The 19,296-nt window shown below is 33.3% G+C and overlaps 1 protein-coding gene across 2 annotated transcripts in view; it reads left to right on the top strand.

Annotated features, from left to right (window-relative positions):
* LOC108909279 (flocculation protein FLO11) overlaps nucleotides 1-13,577 on the top strand; it is a 111,660-nt gene extending 98,083 nt beyond the window's left edge. For both annotated transcript variants that reach the window (XM_018713587.1, XM_018713586.1), the window contains 3 exons: nucleotides 8,068-8,431; nucleotides 11,030-11,370; nucleotides 12,315-13,577. In XM_018713587.1, the coding sequence (XP_018569103.1) occupies nucleotides 8,068-8,431; nucleotides 11,030-11,370; nucleotides 12,315-13,203 (1,594 nt within the window). In that variant the 3' untranslated portion in view covers nucleotides 13,204-13,577. The remainder of the gene's footprint in view (nucleotides 1-8,067; nucleotides 8,432-11,029; nucleotides 11,371-12,314) is intronic.
* The last annotated feature ends 5,719 nt before the right edge of the window (nucleotides 13,578-19,296 follow it).

The raw sequence follows: 19,296 nt of genomic DNA, 5'->3' as shown, positions 1-19,296 counted from the left end.
ATCATATTAAGTATTTATTAAATCTCTAGTATGCTCATAACAAATTGATTAAAATTTGATGTAGTAATAGTAATTTATACACGTACATAATTTACTGTAAAATTTACAAATTTCTGTAGATCAGTGGCGTAGGAATGAGTAGTAATGCGGGTTTTTTTATTCCAACTTCTACGCCAATGACCAGATTAAGATTTCCTGGACACTTTTACATAAAACTACTACTTGTTAAATATAGTGTACCATTTTACCGAAAATTTCAGTTGAATGGGAGACTGTTCTTCTGGTCTAAGAAATTTAGTTTCTTAAGGGTAGGAAATAAATTTTAAATTAATATTATTATAATGTCACGTTTTAACTTCATTCAAAACAATATTATGTTTATGAGTTCAGAAAGGAGAGAGGGCGAATACCCTCGGAATTCATCACATTACGAATATAATAAATAAAACAGAAGGGATTATATTTAGAATTTACTAATCGTTTCGTCGATGTAGACAAATTATTTAATATTGTTTTGAATTCTAAGTTAATACATGACATAATAATATTAATTTAAAATTTATTTCCTGTCCTTAAGAAACTAAATTTCTTACCAGAAGAACAGTCTAAAATTTTTGGTAAAACGATACACTATACCGATTTTCAATAAGTATACCTTTTTATATAAAATTGTCCACGAAATCTAAAAATGAATTCCAAATGATTATTAGGTCATTGGCGGAGAAGTTGGGGTAAAAAAACCGCTTTACTACCAACTACGCCACTGACCTACAAAAATTTTGAAATTTTACAGTAAATTATATAAAAGATTTCATAAATAATATTATTTTAAAAACCGACCAATACGGCCCTGTACAGTGAAAACGGTGAGTCCTTGCTTTATAAGACAATTCTGAATTAGTTATTGAGTTCTATTTGTGGTTAAAGTTTGATTCACTCGAATTGAAACACCCTGTATACCATATTTTTCTCTGCACATTTAGATAGTTTTTTGCTACCTGTGAAAAAATTAAAAAATCGATTAGTAAACCCTTGCGACAAAAGGATTAGTGAAAAGTCATTTTATGCCTAATCAAATGAGCTATTCTGGTTTTGAAATCAAGAACAAATTGATTTCAAAACATTAACTTGCTTGATAGAGAGATAGGGATTTTTTAAACGCTTTTATTCCGTGAATAAATTCTTAAAAATAACCACTCACTGATTATTTTTGCCCCAGATTAATTAATTCAACTAATTCAATTTAATTCAATTAAATCAATTAGATTTCAATTAATTCAATCAATTTTAATTGAATTAATTTTTTAATTTTTTTCTAGGTCACAAATACTCAAATATACGGAGAAAAGACTAAAATTATCCCATAAATAAATAACTTCAGACAATATATTGCGGTATATCCAACATGTGGATCTGCCTTTAAAATTAACGATTATTTCTAGAGTATATATTTCAATTTTTTCATTCAATAAAGCAATAAGGCATAGGACTAGACACTGACAGATGAAACGTCTAAAATATTTTTAACTATTTTTAATAATATAACAGTTGGTATTTTGGGAGAAAAACCAATGTCATTATAAATTCGTGATTTAAAAATCGAAGAATTAAAAAACAAGGAATAACTAAATTATTGCCAGACTTTTAAAAAGTTACATTGACACTGAATATACTCCTTTGAAAGGACGTATTAAAAAATTGCGTATGTTTTACTTAAAGGTAATAAATATATTTTCTTAATTCCTCAAAAAAGTTATATATTTCTTTCAGTTTAATTGCTTTTATCTAATTCATTTTGAATATTCTCTAATCTTTCATAGAATATTATTTGAATTTGAAACACAAAATTGCACTAAAAAATTTATTTCGGAATATATTCATTGTTTTAATATAGATAGTTATTAGAGTAATTGAAAAAGTTTTGTTCATCTCATTGTAAATTTTAATATTTTTGTGATTCTACATAAAGAGTTTAGGTAATTATATCAAGTCCAATGAAAAGTAGCATTCGGTACTTTACAAGATTTTACGTTTTAGCTTCTTTTATGTTTCTAACATATTTTACAATAAATTAAATTTTTTACTTTTTCAGAAATCACACAATAAATACAAAACATTCACTATACAAAGGCGAAGACATACTTTTACGTGCATATAATTGTACAGTTCTTTTTACAACACTCAAAGTTGCTATTATGAAGCATGTTCCCACTTGTGTCATGAATAGCATGTTGTCATTTCTTTTTTTCCCTCCTTTTCTATGTAAATGTAATCATATCTTTCTATGGTTGATGTCAGGCATGCAATTAAGTTCGTTTTAATTAAAAGGAGATATTTTCATTTACCTTCCATACGGTTTCCAAGGATAACGATCCTGTTTTCTCTAAACTTGTAATAAATAATATATTATTGTTTCTGTACCATTAAGAACAGAGACGTACTAGGGAAACTATCCGCAGCAACCTTTAAAATTATGCGTATTTTATATGCAGAATGTTAAAAGAAAATTACGTCAACCCCTTAACCATAGATTCTTTAGGAAAAAATAATAGGGCTTCACTTACGTGGTTCAAAATTATCTTTTTTATGCCCAGCGCTAGGTTTCATTCCTGGAATATTAGAGTATTTTAAGGTGTCGACTTTGGCAAGAGTTTCGATCTTAATCTACTAGCTCGAAATTCAGGGGTTAGATGAATTCGAAAATATTAAATTAGTTTAACATATAGAAATCAACATTATCCAACTTATATCTTATCCAGAGGTATTCTATAATATAAAAAGAAAATAATATCTGAGCTACATAGATTCTGCTAAGATTGCCATGCACAGTAAGTCAATTATTCCTTACTAATTCCTACTACTGTTAAATGTAATCAATAAATGTTAAGCAGTATTTTAATTAATGAAATATTTATATTTACGTCTGTTGAGACTGTCCAAAATTTTATCCATCGACTCATAAACAGATTGCGGCACATTTGGTACAGTTTTGGCGAACCAAGACAAATGTTCTTTCTGCACTCATAAAATGGCAGTAGTCTAGCCGTAATAGACTCACAGAAGTCACCAACAGTTCCTATTGTAGCTGCGGCAATAATATCAAATACCTAATAAAAATAAAGTTGTAAACACGTATTTCTGCAAGTTTTAAAATCGTTTTGTATTAAGCGGAGGGTCAATTATGACCTAAATTAATACATTTTTTCTAACAAATACTGAGTCTAAATCGCATCATTTCGGTGTTATTTGATAGTGGAGTACTCGTATAATTTCTATTATTACATTATTTGTTAACGATGAAACGATTTAAAAAAAAGCGTTTTATCGCAGATAATATAGCTTATCGCTTAAACTGTCTGTGATTTTATTCAAAAACGGGCAGATAAAATCTAAACAGCGCTTTTTTAATGCAAAAGATAAGAGGCTGAAAAAACAAGAATTTTTATATTTCATTAGCGGCATATCAATTTTTGTTTAATTTTTCTTTGATACTCATAAAAATGAAAATTTTTAAAATAAATTCAAATTTTAATATTTGGAAAACATTTAGAAATAATACTTTTTATGGTAGAAATGAAATCGGTTGTTAAAAATTTCAAATAAAACGGAACAGATCTTTTTTCTTTTAAGTAGAACTGTGAAAAAATGCCTCATAGAACATTCAAAATACCCAGTGGTGTTTCCTAGTATCAAATATTCTTAGAAACATTTGCCCAAATATGATATTTTTCAAAAATTTTAACGCCCTACATCTCGGAAAAGTAATATTCTTAAAATTTTTTACTCATATCTTCAAAATCCTACGTTATAACAAAGTACCATTATTTTCATTATGGGCTATTGATTATGTCATATGGTATGGAACTACAACGTTGATGGGTTTTTATTGCATGAATCGTTCAAATGATTATTTAGAATGAAAAAACCGCGGAGTGCTATTAAATTAGAGGGTGGAAATTGGAGATACGGGTGAAAATGCAACCCTTACGGTTTTTTGAGTATATCTCGAAAACGAAGCAAAATTTGAGGGTATTGCATAGGAAAAATTTTGGTGATAATGAGATTTTCTATCGAAATAGCTTATTTAAAAAATTTTTAAAATTTATTTACTGCAAAAAATTTAAAAAAAAAAGTGCAAAAAAATAATTTTTTTGTTTTGTTTTACTTTTATGCAAATAACTTTTGTCTCAGCAGAGATAGGTATAAGCATTGCTTCATAGAAAAAAAAAGTATATAAAATTTCCTACAAAATGATGGGTTATAAAAGTTATGGTTATACTACACAAAAGCTGTTATTTCATTCATTTAACTTGAAAACGGTGCACTTTAGCGACATGTAGCTAGAACACATTATGTGAAGAATTAAGTACTCTATCACAGTAATCCGAAATATGCGAGGAGAAAAAAAGGATACGAGCGAAAATTATTAATTTCCGTAACATAATATTTCTTCCTTACTCGTATATTCTGTATACGAGATTTTTTCTTCAGACAGCTTATCAGAGCAAGTAAATGTGTAGGGCTACAGCATAGAAATAGAATAATATGTCTGAATTAGTTTGTGCTTCCAGTTTTTCCGCAAGATTTTTCATACGGCTAATATTTACACACACAATCATACGTAACGCAGACAGATGCAAACACATATTCCTGACACGTTTCATACACCACCATGGCATACTTAAAGCATAGAGTAAATTTTGGTATTATACTTTGTTTTTTATATACAATTACAGGAGACAAAATATACCAAGTAAGTATTAAGCTGTATTGTAGATTATACATATATGCATGTGGTATTATAAATAGTTTTTAAATTAAAATACATACATCATACACCACTTGTGCTGTAATGCAAATAACGACTAGAATGCTACCACTTCAAGATTAATGAAGCGAACATAACTCATGCACATACGTATGTCATAGACGTATAAAGAGTATTTTAAAAATAGCTTCTCATGATTAAAAGGCATTTTTCATGGAATTTACAGTTATTGTTTAGGAACATTCTAAAATGTCTATGTATTGATTCTTAATTTCTCTTAAACTTTCAGAAATTTTTTCTCCCTTCTGTGAATTACCAAAATGTACAGGTATAGGCATTACTTTACCCTTTTACCTTTTTTTCTCATTCGTACTTAAATAAAAAAAATTGTAGGTGTACCAAAACTGTACTGTATCTTTTTTAATAGTAACACTCTGTATATTTGTACATATTTGAATAAAATATTTCTCATAATTATTTCTAATAATAAACTGTCATAAACATGTGTTAGACAAAGACTTGTCTATGTACATAGCAACAAGCAATATTAACTTCTTTATTATGCATTGAGCATACGACATACTTTATTTGCTATATCTCCCTTACTATTAAATACACCTATCAAATTATGTGTTGCTGTAAGAATTAAAGATCTGCTCTATCAGAATATACAGGGTGTTCCTTTAGAGTATTTATTTGTATCTCTGAAAGGCAACATTTAGTTATTTTTTTAAGCATTGCTTTGAAATCGTAAAAAAATTCGCATATTTTTTTTTATCCAAATAATGTAAGGTAGATAAGAGGGAAAGAAAATATCATGAATATCCTTAGACATGCAGATTTTCATCGACAATACCAACTAGCTGAAATTTATATTTTGACAATTTTAATGCATAATTAAGAATCTTCTGTTTCATTCGCATTTCAATTTGGAAATGCGGATACGTCTTAATTTTCCATATAAGGCAACAATATCGAGTTGTTATTATAATTTTAGTAATTAAGTTAAATTTTTAGTTTAAATTACAGGTTGCACACCAAACGAATTTCAAAATAATTTAAAAAATACACAATATGTAAAAAGAAAAAATTTAAGTCTTACATAAATTAGCTAATATTTTATTTCTTATTTTTCATATTGTCACTTTTCATTCATATTTCACAGTCATCACATCATCAAATAGTTTTACCATCATCTAAAGTTACAGTGTTAGTGAATAATGTTGAACAGTAAAATAGTTTTGAACATTTTTGAGAATGACATATTTCTTGAAATTAGGTATAGTAAGTATTTTTTGAAGACTGAATTTATTTATTAATTATAATAATCAATTCCTCCATCGACGCTACTTAAAAACTTTTTTTTGAAACGCAATGTAAGCAGATATGAATTCGCAATTATTTAAATCATAATGTTGCAAACTTTACTGAATCAAAGCATTCCACTTAAGAAGGGAAATAACACAAAATATTCTCTACGGCCAATACCGTAATAAAAAATTAAATATTGTCTGAAGTTTTTTATTTTTGTCCCAATTTTTGTTTTTACTCTGTATATTTGAGTATTTTAACACCTGCGAAATAATTAAATAAATTAACCCACGTACCAGTAGATTAGTTAAGTGCTGATTTTAGCCTAACAGTGAAAAACAAACAAAGAAAGTGGTGGATCTAAAAATTTACCTTAACAATAAGAATCGAAATGTTTATTAGGGCTGGCCTAGGGCTTCTGATACCGATTCCGCCCCCACAGAGCGTAGCACGAGAACAGTAAGGACAGCTCAAAGATTCCTAGCTAAGACTAAGAAAGTTCAAGGTAATTTTGTAACACAGCGACCACGTACATACGCTATGGATAGTAACCCGATAAAACACGGTATTTTAAAAATTATAAAAAAAATAGATGTGACTATATCATTAGCCTTAGTTGGGAATATTTGATCAGTCCTTATTGTTCTCGGGCTAGGCTCTGAGGGGACGGACCTTCTACCGGAGTCTTTAGTGGTTCATGTTGCTGGTTATAAGGCCGCTACGACTGCAGTCTCATTGCCCAAGAAACCATGATACTTTCAATATCTGCACAAGCCGTGAATGCCGGAGTATGCAAATAGGAAAATAATTGAACATCAATTTAAATAAATACGACCGTAAAAACGAATTTATGAGAAAAAAAATTATATATTTTTTTTATTGAAAATAATATTCGAACTTTTTTGTGATAGTATTTACTTGTTTAACTTTTATTTGGACTGAAACCTAATATTGCAAACACTTCTTTTTTACTGATCTAATTTTTAATTACCAATTCAGAAATTTGTAGTGTCATTTTAATCGAAGTACTCCGTCAAATAAAAACAGTACGGCCTGGAAAATTAAAACAATTGTTTTGTAAACAACAAATGACTACGATAGGTATTAAGAAGGTAATTTTTGGTATAAATATTTGATGAGGTGGTCCACCTTACAGGTAATAATTGTTTTTCAAAGCAGTTTCCAAATTTATAAAGCTGTATTTTATAAATTTTTTTTTTCCTGGTTATAACTATATAATTATGTATATTGCAGGATTCGTAATTAAAAATACTATCTAAAGCAAAATATACGGGATTGGCCAGAGTTTTTGGTCAAACCGAAAGTTAAACATATGAATGATTATCACCGAAAAATTTGTAATGTTATCCTATATCATTTGCTTCAAAAAATATAGTTTGTTTTTTCTTATAAAATTGTTTTTGCTGAAATGTAGTTCTTGAGTTAATGTTCAATTGTTTTTTAACTACTTTGTAATAAATAGTGAATTGTATTGTTGAAAAGTTAAACTATGAACATTTGTTATATTAATACTTATATCTTTATTTTTAAATAAAGCAATTAACTTTTGAGGTACAGACAATGGAAATGATTTTTACGTATTTTTGCAGTTGATAAAATACTCAAATAATGGTGGGTAAAATACATACTTACAATAATTTGTAAGAATATTTGAGATAAAAACAACAATTTATTACCCAGCATAGTGCCATTTGAACTTAGTAAGTAGTAAAATGTTTAATTATAGTAAATTAGTATGTCAGCTACTAAAATAGATTGTACTAATTCATGAATTATTACATTATGAGTCCCAAAGCCGCCAAATAATACTACCGCAAGGGAAAAAATGGCAAAGATAAAATCCTTATCTTTATTGCGGCATTATGCCCATAATAAATTATCCCCAGGAAACGTAATATCTTGGACACAAATGCTCGCCCCATCTTAAGCTTGAACCCATTACATATTCCCGTTTATCTATATTACAGATCTCCCGGCAGATGGCAGTACAAAACTACATCCAAGCCCCGGGTAACTATTCGGAAGCAAAACAACGACGAATTAGCCAGCAATAACGGCGATACGTTGGGCACGACGTCTTCGTCCCTGCAAGAAGCCTCCCAGCCTCAAATCAACGACGTCGTTACACCTCAGGCCAGATCCGACGACGTCGACAGTTTAGAAGGCTCTGAATCAATTGCTTCAATTATTGATGACGAGAGCTCCACGGAAAATAAACTCGATACTCCGGCCTTTCCCATAGAAACTATTAAAGTTGAAATTTCAACGCCCCCAGACTTAACAGATATCTACTACGAAATTGCCACAATCAAGACACCCTACACTTTCCAGGTAATGCAATAATAAAAAAAAAAGTTATTTTGAAACGGATAACGAGATCTCGTGATGATGCCGCTGATCCCTCGTCGTTATAAAATAACGAGAATTTTCTAGATAAAAAATATATAAATACAATTTTTCAAATGCCATTCCAGAGGCAGTTAACAATTGTTTCAGTTAATTTTGATTTTAGAAAAGTAGTATACCTCGAAAATGACCCATTTGAACCAAATGGAGTCAATTCTCATAATATACAGGGTGTCCCGAAATTCATGCAACAAAATTTGGTCACAGATTTTTAAGACAAATTTAGGGGACCCGTATTTTTTCTTTTTGCCAACTGGCCCCCTCTTTCGGAGTTACAGCCCCTTGAAATATGCCCCTAAGTATTCTTTTTTATATCTCAAAACCATGTTGTACGAGAATCACTAAATTTAGTACGTAGGGGTTTTATGACATGTGGAATCTCACAGTGCTACGCTTTTTGGCGAGGAACCCCCTTAAGACACTTTTTCGTGGGCTCCCTTGCCTTTGGAACCAAAAAAAATTGGTTGAAAATTTGATTTTTTAAAAATTAGTTAGAAAGCCATTGAATTTAGAAACTTTTGTCTCTTGATATTTTTTTCGTAAAACGCAATGTTTTTGGGGGAAATGGCGAATCACGATATACATTCGATCACATTTTGACATTTTTCTCGAAAACATTGCGGTTTACGAAAAAAGTATAAAGAGACACAAAGTTTCTAAATTTAATGGCTTTCTAGTGAACTCATTTTTAAGAAATTTAAATATGCGACCAAATTTTTTTGTATCCAAAGACAAGGGGGCCCACGAAAAATTGTCTTAAGGGGGTTCCCCACCAAAAAACGTAGCACCGTCTGATTTCTTATGTCATAAAAGTTCTGAGATATAAAAAAAGATTATTCTTAGGAGCGGACTTCAGGGGGCTGTAACTCCGAAAGAGGGGGCCACTTGACAAAATAAAAAATACGGGTCCCCTAAATTTGTCTTAAGAATCTGTGACCAAATTTTGTTGCATTAATTTCAAGACACCCTGTATAACATTTGTATATTGAATAAATTAAAAAAATGTAGGTCTTTGATTAAGAAAAGAAACGCAGCAGGAAATTCGACAAATATATGAAAAATAAACTATTTATTATGCACAAATTTTGTATAAGTTGTTTAAAACGTATGTCCAAACACTGCACTCTCATCTCAATCTCAATTGTATCGAAAATCTTTTCTAGAATAGAAGTTGAACAATAATACTTTGTTGTTCTCTAATTATCTAATTTAATCTCACTAATAATCAACATTTTTTGAAAATTAAAAAATGGGTAAGAAATAAAGTACATAAGTATAAAATAGCCAAAAGCATCTCTTAAAACTACTCCTTACCAACAGATTTGGACAATATTGCGTGACTGAATGCATTAAGACCAATTTTAAAACTTGACTAAAGGACTTTTAATCTTAAACTACATCATATCTAGCATATTCATTTAAAACATGTCTTTCTATTATCTATTTGGGAAAAAAGTTAAACCAAAAAAGTACACTTATTTTTTGACGACTATATCTGGAAATAATTTTTAGATAATTTAATACATACAGTGCCATTTAAGGTTACTTCCTTCCATTAGTGGACTTTTAGAGTTGGAATAGAGGGCTAAAAAACTAAGTCTTTTGTCAAATGACATATTCCTTGACGTCAAAGTCTGATATAACGCTTTTCACAATTCTTTGTTTCTGACTTAGTTTTTGACTTAAAAATTAGCTTCGCGTTTGGAATAAAACCATTTTCCCATCCAGCATCAGTTATAAATAAACAATATCCTTATGATACAGATTTCGGAGCCTTTTGCTGCTTTAAACACATCAAATGTTTTCATGGGTGTGCAAAGGATCTTATACGGCTCTTCCGTATTGGTAGACCTCACTGTGTTGTTTCATTCTATTTAAAAAATGTAGCTCAAGTCTTTGATATCATGATGTTCTATCAATAGCCGTTGGTTGGTCTTTATTTTGCTCCACCGAAATCCCAAGGTATGCAAAAGTTTACGCAAACTCTCCCTATCACCGAACTTTATGTGAGTACATCTAATTGTAGATGCTGTTTTTTCTTGAAGATATCAAGATATCAGTCTTTTGCAACCTATATAATCGAAGTCATCATCCACATTTACTTTTGGCTTTTTATGTTTATTGCAATATTTTTCCCATACCTTACAATATTTTTCACACTAGAGCCTAATGCCTTTGGAACTCTCTTGCACTTTTTCTAAAGAGATACGTGGTCATTTTGCGCTTCTTGTGTCATAAATTTAAATATAATTTGTATTTATGTACAATTTTACGAATTTGTGCACTTGACATTAGTGATTTGAATTCCATAGCTTATACGACTTTTTCTCGGACTGCACCAATTTTGATAATTCGGCGTTCTGACAGAGAATAAGTTCCGGTGCTAGTCTGGCAATGTTGCCATTGCGCATCTGAAATTCTCGAACCAGATGAATTTGGTCAAGCTGTATTCCTGGTTAAAGATACATAAATAGCTACATAATGCATATTAATTGCACCACAATGTATGATTTTGTGTTACAGGTTGGCAGCATGAAAAACACCCGATACATAACGGTGACCTCGACATTCGAGAAGAGCTTCGAGACCCCAGAGCCCACTTCGACGAAGAGAACGGAGCCCCTCACAGAAAACATCCTCGCCACTTCCAGCAATTACGCGAAGGATAACAATTACTTGGATTCGAGCATCGCGACCCTGCCTCCTATTTATCTCGCATCAGACATGGAAACCCCACCTCTGGAGACGCTCACAGAGACGTTCAGCACGACTCAGACAATGCTGAAGACACACATTTTGCCTGTCGTTCGCAACGGGAACGACACCACTAGTTCAACTTTAGTGCAAACGTACATAGTAACGAGGTAAGTCGGATAATGAGAGCTTGGTATTATTTCGCCTCTAATAAGCGCCAACTCGTACCTCGTTCCGTATTTACTTGTACTCTACACGGAATAAGGACGAGCGAAAAAAGGGCCTAAAGAATTTCAAGTTTACGGGTTTGATACTGTAGAAAGTATACAGTGTGATAATTGGGTGTAAATGATTTAATAGAAGTTTTATTAAACTAAAATAAATGAGCAAACCTAATATATTTCAGTAACAAGATTCTTTCCTAAAAAAGTATCCTTCAAGGTTTTTTTATTTTTCTAATAACTATTGCAGTGAAATTATTTTTCCAAGATATTTCAATTAAATTTAACACAGAAAAGATTTTGGAATATTACCTACAAACTTATTATTTATCTAAAGGGACCATTTCATCCTCTGCTACTTCCGTGTAGTTCTTCGTATAGGGTACTCTGAAAGATAATGTAAATAAAGGAAGTTCAAATAAAAACTACTACTCTACCAAAAATATTAACTTCCTTAATTTTTTTCTACGTCCTGTAATTTGACAGGAAATTCAAAAAAAAATTATACGAAATATTTAATCCAGTGTTTCCTCACACACTATTTTAGTCTAGGAAAGTTTCCAAGACATCAAAAGAAACGTATTTGGAGCTACCCGAAGCACTGGTAGTTCTTTGTAAAAAGGACTTACCACAATTTTACATCGGTTTTAGGTAGTGTTTGGATAGATATTATCACAGCATTATGGCGAATGTCGAAATTGACCTTTAGTTTGTTTCAGAATTTTATACGTTTTAATATCTTTCAAGATAGAACCCAAAATCAGAGTATGTCATAATGTTGCTGATGTGCTAAATATTGATGATTTATGTTTTTAATCAAATTTCGTATCTTCTAAAGCAGAGCTTTTATGTATTGAAGATTATTGTACTCTTAATATTTTTCTTCTTTTCAGAGTGGTGACAGCCAGTAAGACACTACCACCCATGGACGCATATAACTTCATACCCAGCAAGACCCTGAACGAATTCAACAGCCACTTAGACGAAGCCGGATCTGAACTCCACTTGGAACTTGAATTCGGCGACCAGAACGACCAGGAAGACGGCCAGTTAAAGAAAGTAGCCTTCCAAGACCTAGACCTGGCAAATATCGGTTCCGACTTTGACTTGTCGGACGTAGATAAGTCCAAACTTGAGGGTCACTTACGTCTGAAGAAGGCGCACGCTCCACAAAAACCTACAGCGAACGAACTGGTTACTCCAGCCTTAAATCCAGATCAGCTTCAGCAGTTAGCTTTGCTGAGACTGTTAAACCCTGCAGCAGCCCAAGGCCAAGTAATCACCACCTCAAAACCAGTACTTAAAGTAGAGACAGTGTATGAAACGCACGTCCTACCTGTTACCCAAGGCCAAAATACAATCCTCAGTACCATTTCCAAAATCAAAGGCACGTTCACCAAGACAGACTTCGAGTTTGGTACAAGTACCATTGCTCCTGCCCTACCCATTCCTCCTCTTGTGCCACAGATCCCACAGTTGCCACAGATACCGCAGATACCACAGATACCACAGCTGAATCCATTCCTACCCCAAGCTCAACCACAATTTGCTGTAACGTCGTCACCAGTTACCCAGAGCACTGTGATTACTCAAACAAACAGCAAGGTGCTCAAATTAACCTTTGGAGCCAAGACAGCTCAAACTACTGTCTTCTCCACGACAGTAGTGCCCACTGTTCTGACGTCATACGTGACTGCTTCTGTACCTGTAGCGCCGACTGCTGCCGCCTTTCCTGGATACTATCCTCAACCGTTCCCCGCAGGATATCCGTACGTAGGTTGAAGCGTAGGTAGAAATTATATTTATTTATTAACGGACTAGTGCAGCTTGAGTAACCCGGACTAAATTCTAGTGAATTATAGTGATATGGAACACTTGGATAAGTGATGTTTGATAAACGCGAACTGCATTTACATCGTAAATAGGTAGTGACCTTTCAATCATGTATTGTATATAAACATAAATCATTTTTTTACGAATCATCGAAGAGTTGGATCTACTCTTAGTTTGTATAGTTAGATTTAGTGATATTTTGTACTGATTCATTATTTATATTGTTATACTGTAATAGTCACTTACATGTAAAAATTTCGTTTTGTATATTTTGTAAAAATATTTTCGTGCAATAATGTATTCATCATAAGATTAATTTAATAAAAAATATTATTGTAGAAACAATTTGTTTTCATTCTCAACGAAAATACAAATATTAATAATTCCGCTACCCCTCATTCTAATTACAAGGACTAGTACAGAAGTCGGAGACTTATGCGGGAACTGGCACACTATTATTCAGTAGGCCACATGTGCGCCCAGGAACGACTTACATTGGTAAACCTTAATCAAAATTCAGTGCAGGAATAAGGGAAACCTGGAATATCTCATTAATTTGGGGAGTGGTCAAACACCGACCGGTATGAATCTCTCACATGTTCTTCCACCCTACCATACCTGCTACGAATGTAGCTAATCTATGGTGATACAACCAAGGGATCGAACCCGCGACAGTGGCATTCATCGATTCAAGTACTGACGTTTAAAACCGCTCGACCACCGACAGACCCAAAATGCAAATTATAGATTGACTTAAATTTCATTTATCACCACAGATAAATATTTTATAAGAAAAGAACAAAAAGAAAATTCTTGGGAACACAAAGAAATCAACCAAGCTGCAAAGATAAATCTAAACTTAATAATAATAATAATAATAGTAATAATAATAATAATTGTCTTTATTACACAACATTTGTACAAAAGAAAAATTAATTAAATAGTGGCGGCGTTCGATCGCTCGCTCTTCCACGCAACCACAGGAAGAGAAAAAAAATAATTACAAAAATTTACAAAGAACATTAGAAATATAAAATTAATAATTTATCAAGTTTATAATTTTTTTTTTTGACTCTTTGTGTGTTTATAGATTATAATAAATACGAGCAAAAATAGTATGGTAAACCATGAAAAAGGGCATGAAAAACTTAAAAAACTGGACAGAGGGACAGAAGTAATTAATTAAAAGACACATATTACTATATACGAGTATGTGCACGCCTATAAATTTCTTCGTGATACGAGGAGCTGCTTCATCTGTCTATGGAACGACAAAATACTTGATGCTCCTTTTATATTGTTAGGAATTCTGTTAAATATCTTCACAGCGTTATACGAAAAAGAACCTTGAAATTAAGCAATTTGTGTTCTGGAACAGATGTCGGTATCGGGTGAACGGTTGTGTACTTCACTGCCTTTTACTAGTTTGTTGCACAGATAAACAGGGGATTTAAAAGTTTCAGTTTTATAAACTATGCAATACAAATATAGCTCATACCTTTCTTTTAAATATAACCATCTAGATTCCAAAAACTACTTGAGTTATATGATCAAATTTTTTTAAGCCAAAGCAATATCTCATGCAACTGTTCTGTATTTTCTGCAAGGTTTATATTTATCTGATTCTAATAGACAAGGCCAAAAAATACTATCACAGTAATGTACTAGAGACAAAATTAGGGAATCACATAACCTTAGTTTGAGTGAACCTTTATTAATATTAAGCAGTTTTAATTTCCCGTACGATTTTTGTACTAAATAATTTACATGCTTTTGAAATCTTAAGTTAACATCAAAATATACTCCAAGGTTTTTGCATTCTTCTTTGGGCTTAATTACTTCACAATTAATAGAAATTTGAAAGTCAGGATGCAGGGTTACTAGTTCCCTATTCTTTCTGAATACTAGCAATTCCGTTTTGGCGTCATTCAAAATAAGTTTATGAGCAGTACATAGCCGTGAAAATTTACGCGAGTCTGACTTTATTTCATCAATGGGTATATTAATATTACTATGTGGAAATGAATAATATACCTGTCATCAGCATACTGGTGAATTTTGCAACTGGACAGGTATGTAGAAAAGTCTGCAGCGTAGACTGAAAATAATAAAGGGCCCAATACACAACCCTGAGGAACTCCTTTATTTGTGACCCTGAAATCTGATTTACCACAACGCAACACCTTTTGACGCGTGTTGCATAAATATTTTTTAAAGAATAATTGGGGAATATCTCCAAGACCAAAATATTTAAGTTTTTTTAAAGAGAATATTATGATCCAACGTATCAAAGGCCTTGCTTAAATCTAAAAGAATCTGTGACATCTAAAAGGGCTGTAGTTGTGCTATGGTTAGCGTTAAATCTCGATTGATGCAATGGTAATGATTTGCAGTAAAATAAAAATTAAGTTGCTCACATACGATTTTCTCTAAAACTGCAAAGCAAGTGTAGGTATTAAATTGATAGGTCTAAAATCAGACAGGCTTGTAGGATTTGTGATTTTAGGAACAGGACATATATAAGCGTCTTTCCAAATATTGGGAAATTCTTTTGAAGTGAGACATTTATTTATAATAAAGGTGAAATACTCAATTATTTGTGGAAATTTAGTCTAAGGTTTTTTATTCATTCCGTCTGCACCTGTAGCATTAGATTTCAATTTTCTTAAAACCGAATTAATTTTCTCAGCGTTGACCCCAGTAAATTCAAACAGCTGATCATTATTGCTGCATACATGATCATACTTATCTAAAATTTTCACTATATCTGGATCCAATGAAACAGGTACATTAGGTAGGTATAGAATCTATAAAAAAAATCATTTACAACATTGGGGTCTTCGTTACTAATCAAAAACTTTTGGGATCAGTTTTTAATTTATATTTAAAAAAGCCTTTTTTCTGCTTTGACGGATCTATTTAGGTACTAAATTGCGCAGCTCCTTATATTCTTCCCACCCCTGTGCAGTCCTATTTTGTTCATATCGAGTAAAAGCCCTGTTCCTCAGTTTCATAATTTTTTTTAAGATTACTTGCTAGCAAAGGAGCTGGAGGTTTAGTGAACCTAGATGTTTTATAATATATACTTATCAAGTAGTATATTAGTTAGTAATTAACATTAAGAAGTTTACCATTTCACTAGACGTATCGAATGTGTATATAGTATCCCACCTTACTGCTATCAAATCTAATAAGAAAATGTCGTAAAAAAAATTAGAGAAATCTCTATAGGTTCGTACAACAAGAGATATTTTGTCTCTTTAGAGTTTGATATTACACGTCACTATTGCATGATCCGATATGCCACACGCATTTTCCATAATCATATTAATGTCATTTACAATAACTAAATCGATTAATGTAGAAGAATTTTCGGTAATACGAGTTGGCTCGGTTATTAATTGATGTAGGCTATATTTATCTAAAAGACTTTAAAAGTTATCAGAACTTTATTATTCGATATTTTAACTGAACGGTCTGATTCTTGAAATATTTTTTACTAGATTTCTGAGAACCAGATATGATACCAAAGCTTACTATGAACTTTTCTCGTAAGATTAACAAGCAAAGTTTTATTAGATCCGATGCAAATGACTATGACTGCAATAGTACAAAAAACTTTAACCATTTAGGAAATATTTCGATAAAGTTTGGACATATTGAAAACTAACCCTCGGGCTAATCCCTTTTCCGTCAGGATTCGGATTGAAACTCAAAGTTACTTGCTAGTTTAATGTTTAAAGTTCCTTTTTTATTTCCCTCGGAATGGTTGTGGCATTGATAGGAAGTCTTCTTATCGAGTAAATTACTGTTATCTAGTGCCGCTTTCTAAAGAAGACATTTTAAGGAAACTGATATTTTCTAATAAGTATCAATTGCATGATAATGTAGGTAAAACACAAGATGTTACTAAAGTACATGTAAACAGTTAAGTCTTCCTCACGGCTTAATTTTTTTTAGTAGCGTTATTAGCGTTAGTAATCACAATTATATGTACGTATATTTTAACGGATGCCTTACACTGGGAAAACAGTAGAAGATATTCAGAAAAATAAAATATCTCAAAACAATGTGGTATGGGAAAATACTAATTCCCGCGAGCATTTACAGTGGGTCCTAGATTGTTTTTTTTTTACAAAGCGAATTTTAAACGTGCCTAAACACCCTCTGTTTACAAACTTGAAGATATTTTTAATGGTAGGTCGAATGCATTTTCAGTAATCAAAATCATTGAAATTGTAAACTGGAGCATTAGATTAATATGTACATATGGGTCGATGAAAATCCTCACGCGATTAGGGAAACTTATTTTCAACATCGTTTCTCGGTAAATGTTTGGGCTGGTATAATAGGCGATGTACTTGTGGGTCCCTATTTCTTTAAAGGACGACTAAATGGACCAACATAATATGCTGACATTTTGGAGAACCGGTTGCCTGAATTATTGGAAGATGTGGCATTACAAGTTCGGGCACGCATGTTTTATTTTCAAGATGAGGCTCTTCCACACAGTACTCGAGAAGTACGACACTTTTGAATGAAATGTTTCCTCAGCGATGGATTGGACACTTTGGTACTGTGGCGTAGCCACATCGTTCACCCTATTTAACTCCAATGGACTTTTATTTTTGGAGTCACTTGAAGTCAATGGCTTACAATACTCCAATTGCTACAGTGGAAGAATTGCGAAACCGTATACTTGAAGCTGCTGACACGATTAGGGGAATACGTGGAATTTGGGAAAATATTCGCCAAATTTGGGTGCGTCGGTGCCGTGCCTGTATCCGCGCTAATGGGAGTCCATTTCAACATTTTCTCTAGAAATGGTAAGTTTTATTTCATTTTGTTCCATATTTTAATGAAGTTTGTTTAGTGCACACAGTTGGCAACTATACAGATGATTACGTGGTTATGTAGTTTTGTTTGCGAACTCTTGCAGTAACAACAATGCATTTAAGATAGTAATTACAATTAATTATTATAATAAGAAAATATCAGTTTTCTTAGTTTGTACTTTTGCACTGAAAAAATCTCCAAAAATTGAGAAGTATCCTTCTATATTTCGACGATTTTTTACGCAGCACGTAACTCATCGTACCCCCCTCCTGGGAGCTGTATGACCTTGTCGTTGGTGGAGGGGCTTAAGTAGCTACAGTGAACCCAAGAGCTAAACCGGCGGGAGTTTTATACTCCTGGTAGGGTCACCCAAGCCGGAAAGGTCGAGGGAGAGTAGTGAAAACTAAGAAACAGCTCAGCTACCCAAGCCAAGGTGGAAACGCATCGTGCCGAGGGCTGAATGGTGCGGGGGTAGGTAAAAATGTCGCATCGCAAACGATCTCTTTGGGGAACCTGGCGCACCCCATCGTATTTAGCCTTCCGTCAGGCATGGGGCACTACCTGGCGGTGACTTTTATTTCCTCCAGACTCGTGGGACCTTTATGGACCATAAATCAAAAAAACGGGAACCCGAAAGGGGGCCGTCAACATCCGCCGGGGAAGCAGTAATTGCTGACCAGGCGGAAAATAAAACAGCCACTGGGAAGCAAACACCAGTGACTACTATCTCTAGGGGAGTCGACAGACTGAACCTGGAAGGTAGGAAGAAATTGTCTGGTGCGCAAAAGCGCAAACTTAAAAAACTGCGGAAGGCAGAGGCGGGAAAAGGACAGGGGCCGGTGACGGAACCTGGCTCAAGTACCACTCTAACTCCGCAGGCTGCTGAACCGGGGCCAAGTGGACTCGGGAAGAAACGTGGACGGTCGGACGGTAGTGAGCCGATTTCCGACCGGCCTGTTTCCAAGAGGCCTAAGGCCACGGGACAGCGTGGCAAGACTTACGGGGAGGCGCTGTCGGGGATCCAAGCAGTGGTGGTCCCCCATGGATACCCGGAGGTCCGAATGGATGAGGACCAGATGGGACTTGTCCAGTCGGCGCTTCTGGGGGCCATTGATGGGATCGCGGGCGAGGGTACACGACCGCGCTTCCTGGAGTGTCGTCGAAGGGGGGGAACGCTAGCGATCACCGCCTTCAACGAGGAGAGCC

Source organism: Anoplophora glabripennis, unplaced genomic scaffold, assembly GCF_000390285.2.
Source record: "Anoplophora glabripennis isolate ALB-LARVAE unplaced genomic scaffold, Agla_2.0 scaffold342, whole genome shotgun sequence".
In the NCBI taxonomy this organism is placed as follows: Eukaryota; Metazoa; Arthropoda; class Insecta; order Coleoptera; family Cerambycidae; genus Anoplophora; species Anoplophora glabripennis.
The sequence above is the reverse complement of the archived record's forward strand: the minus strand, read 5'-3'. Positions and strand labels throughout refer to the sequence as shown.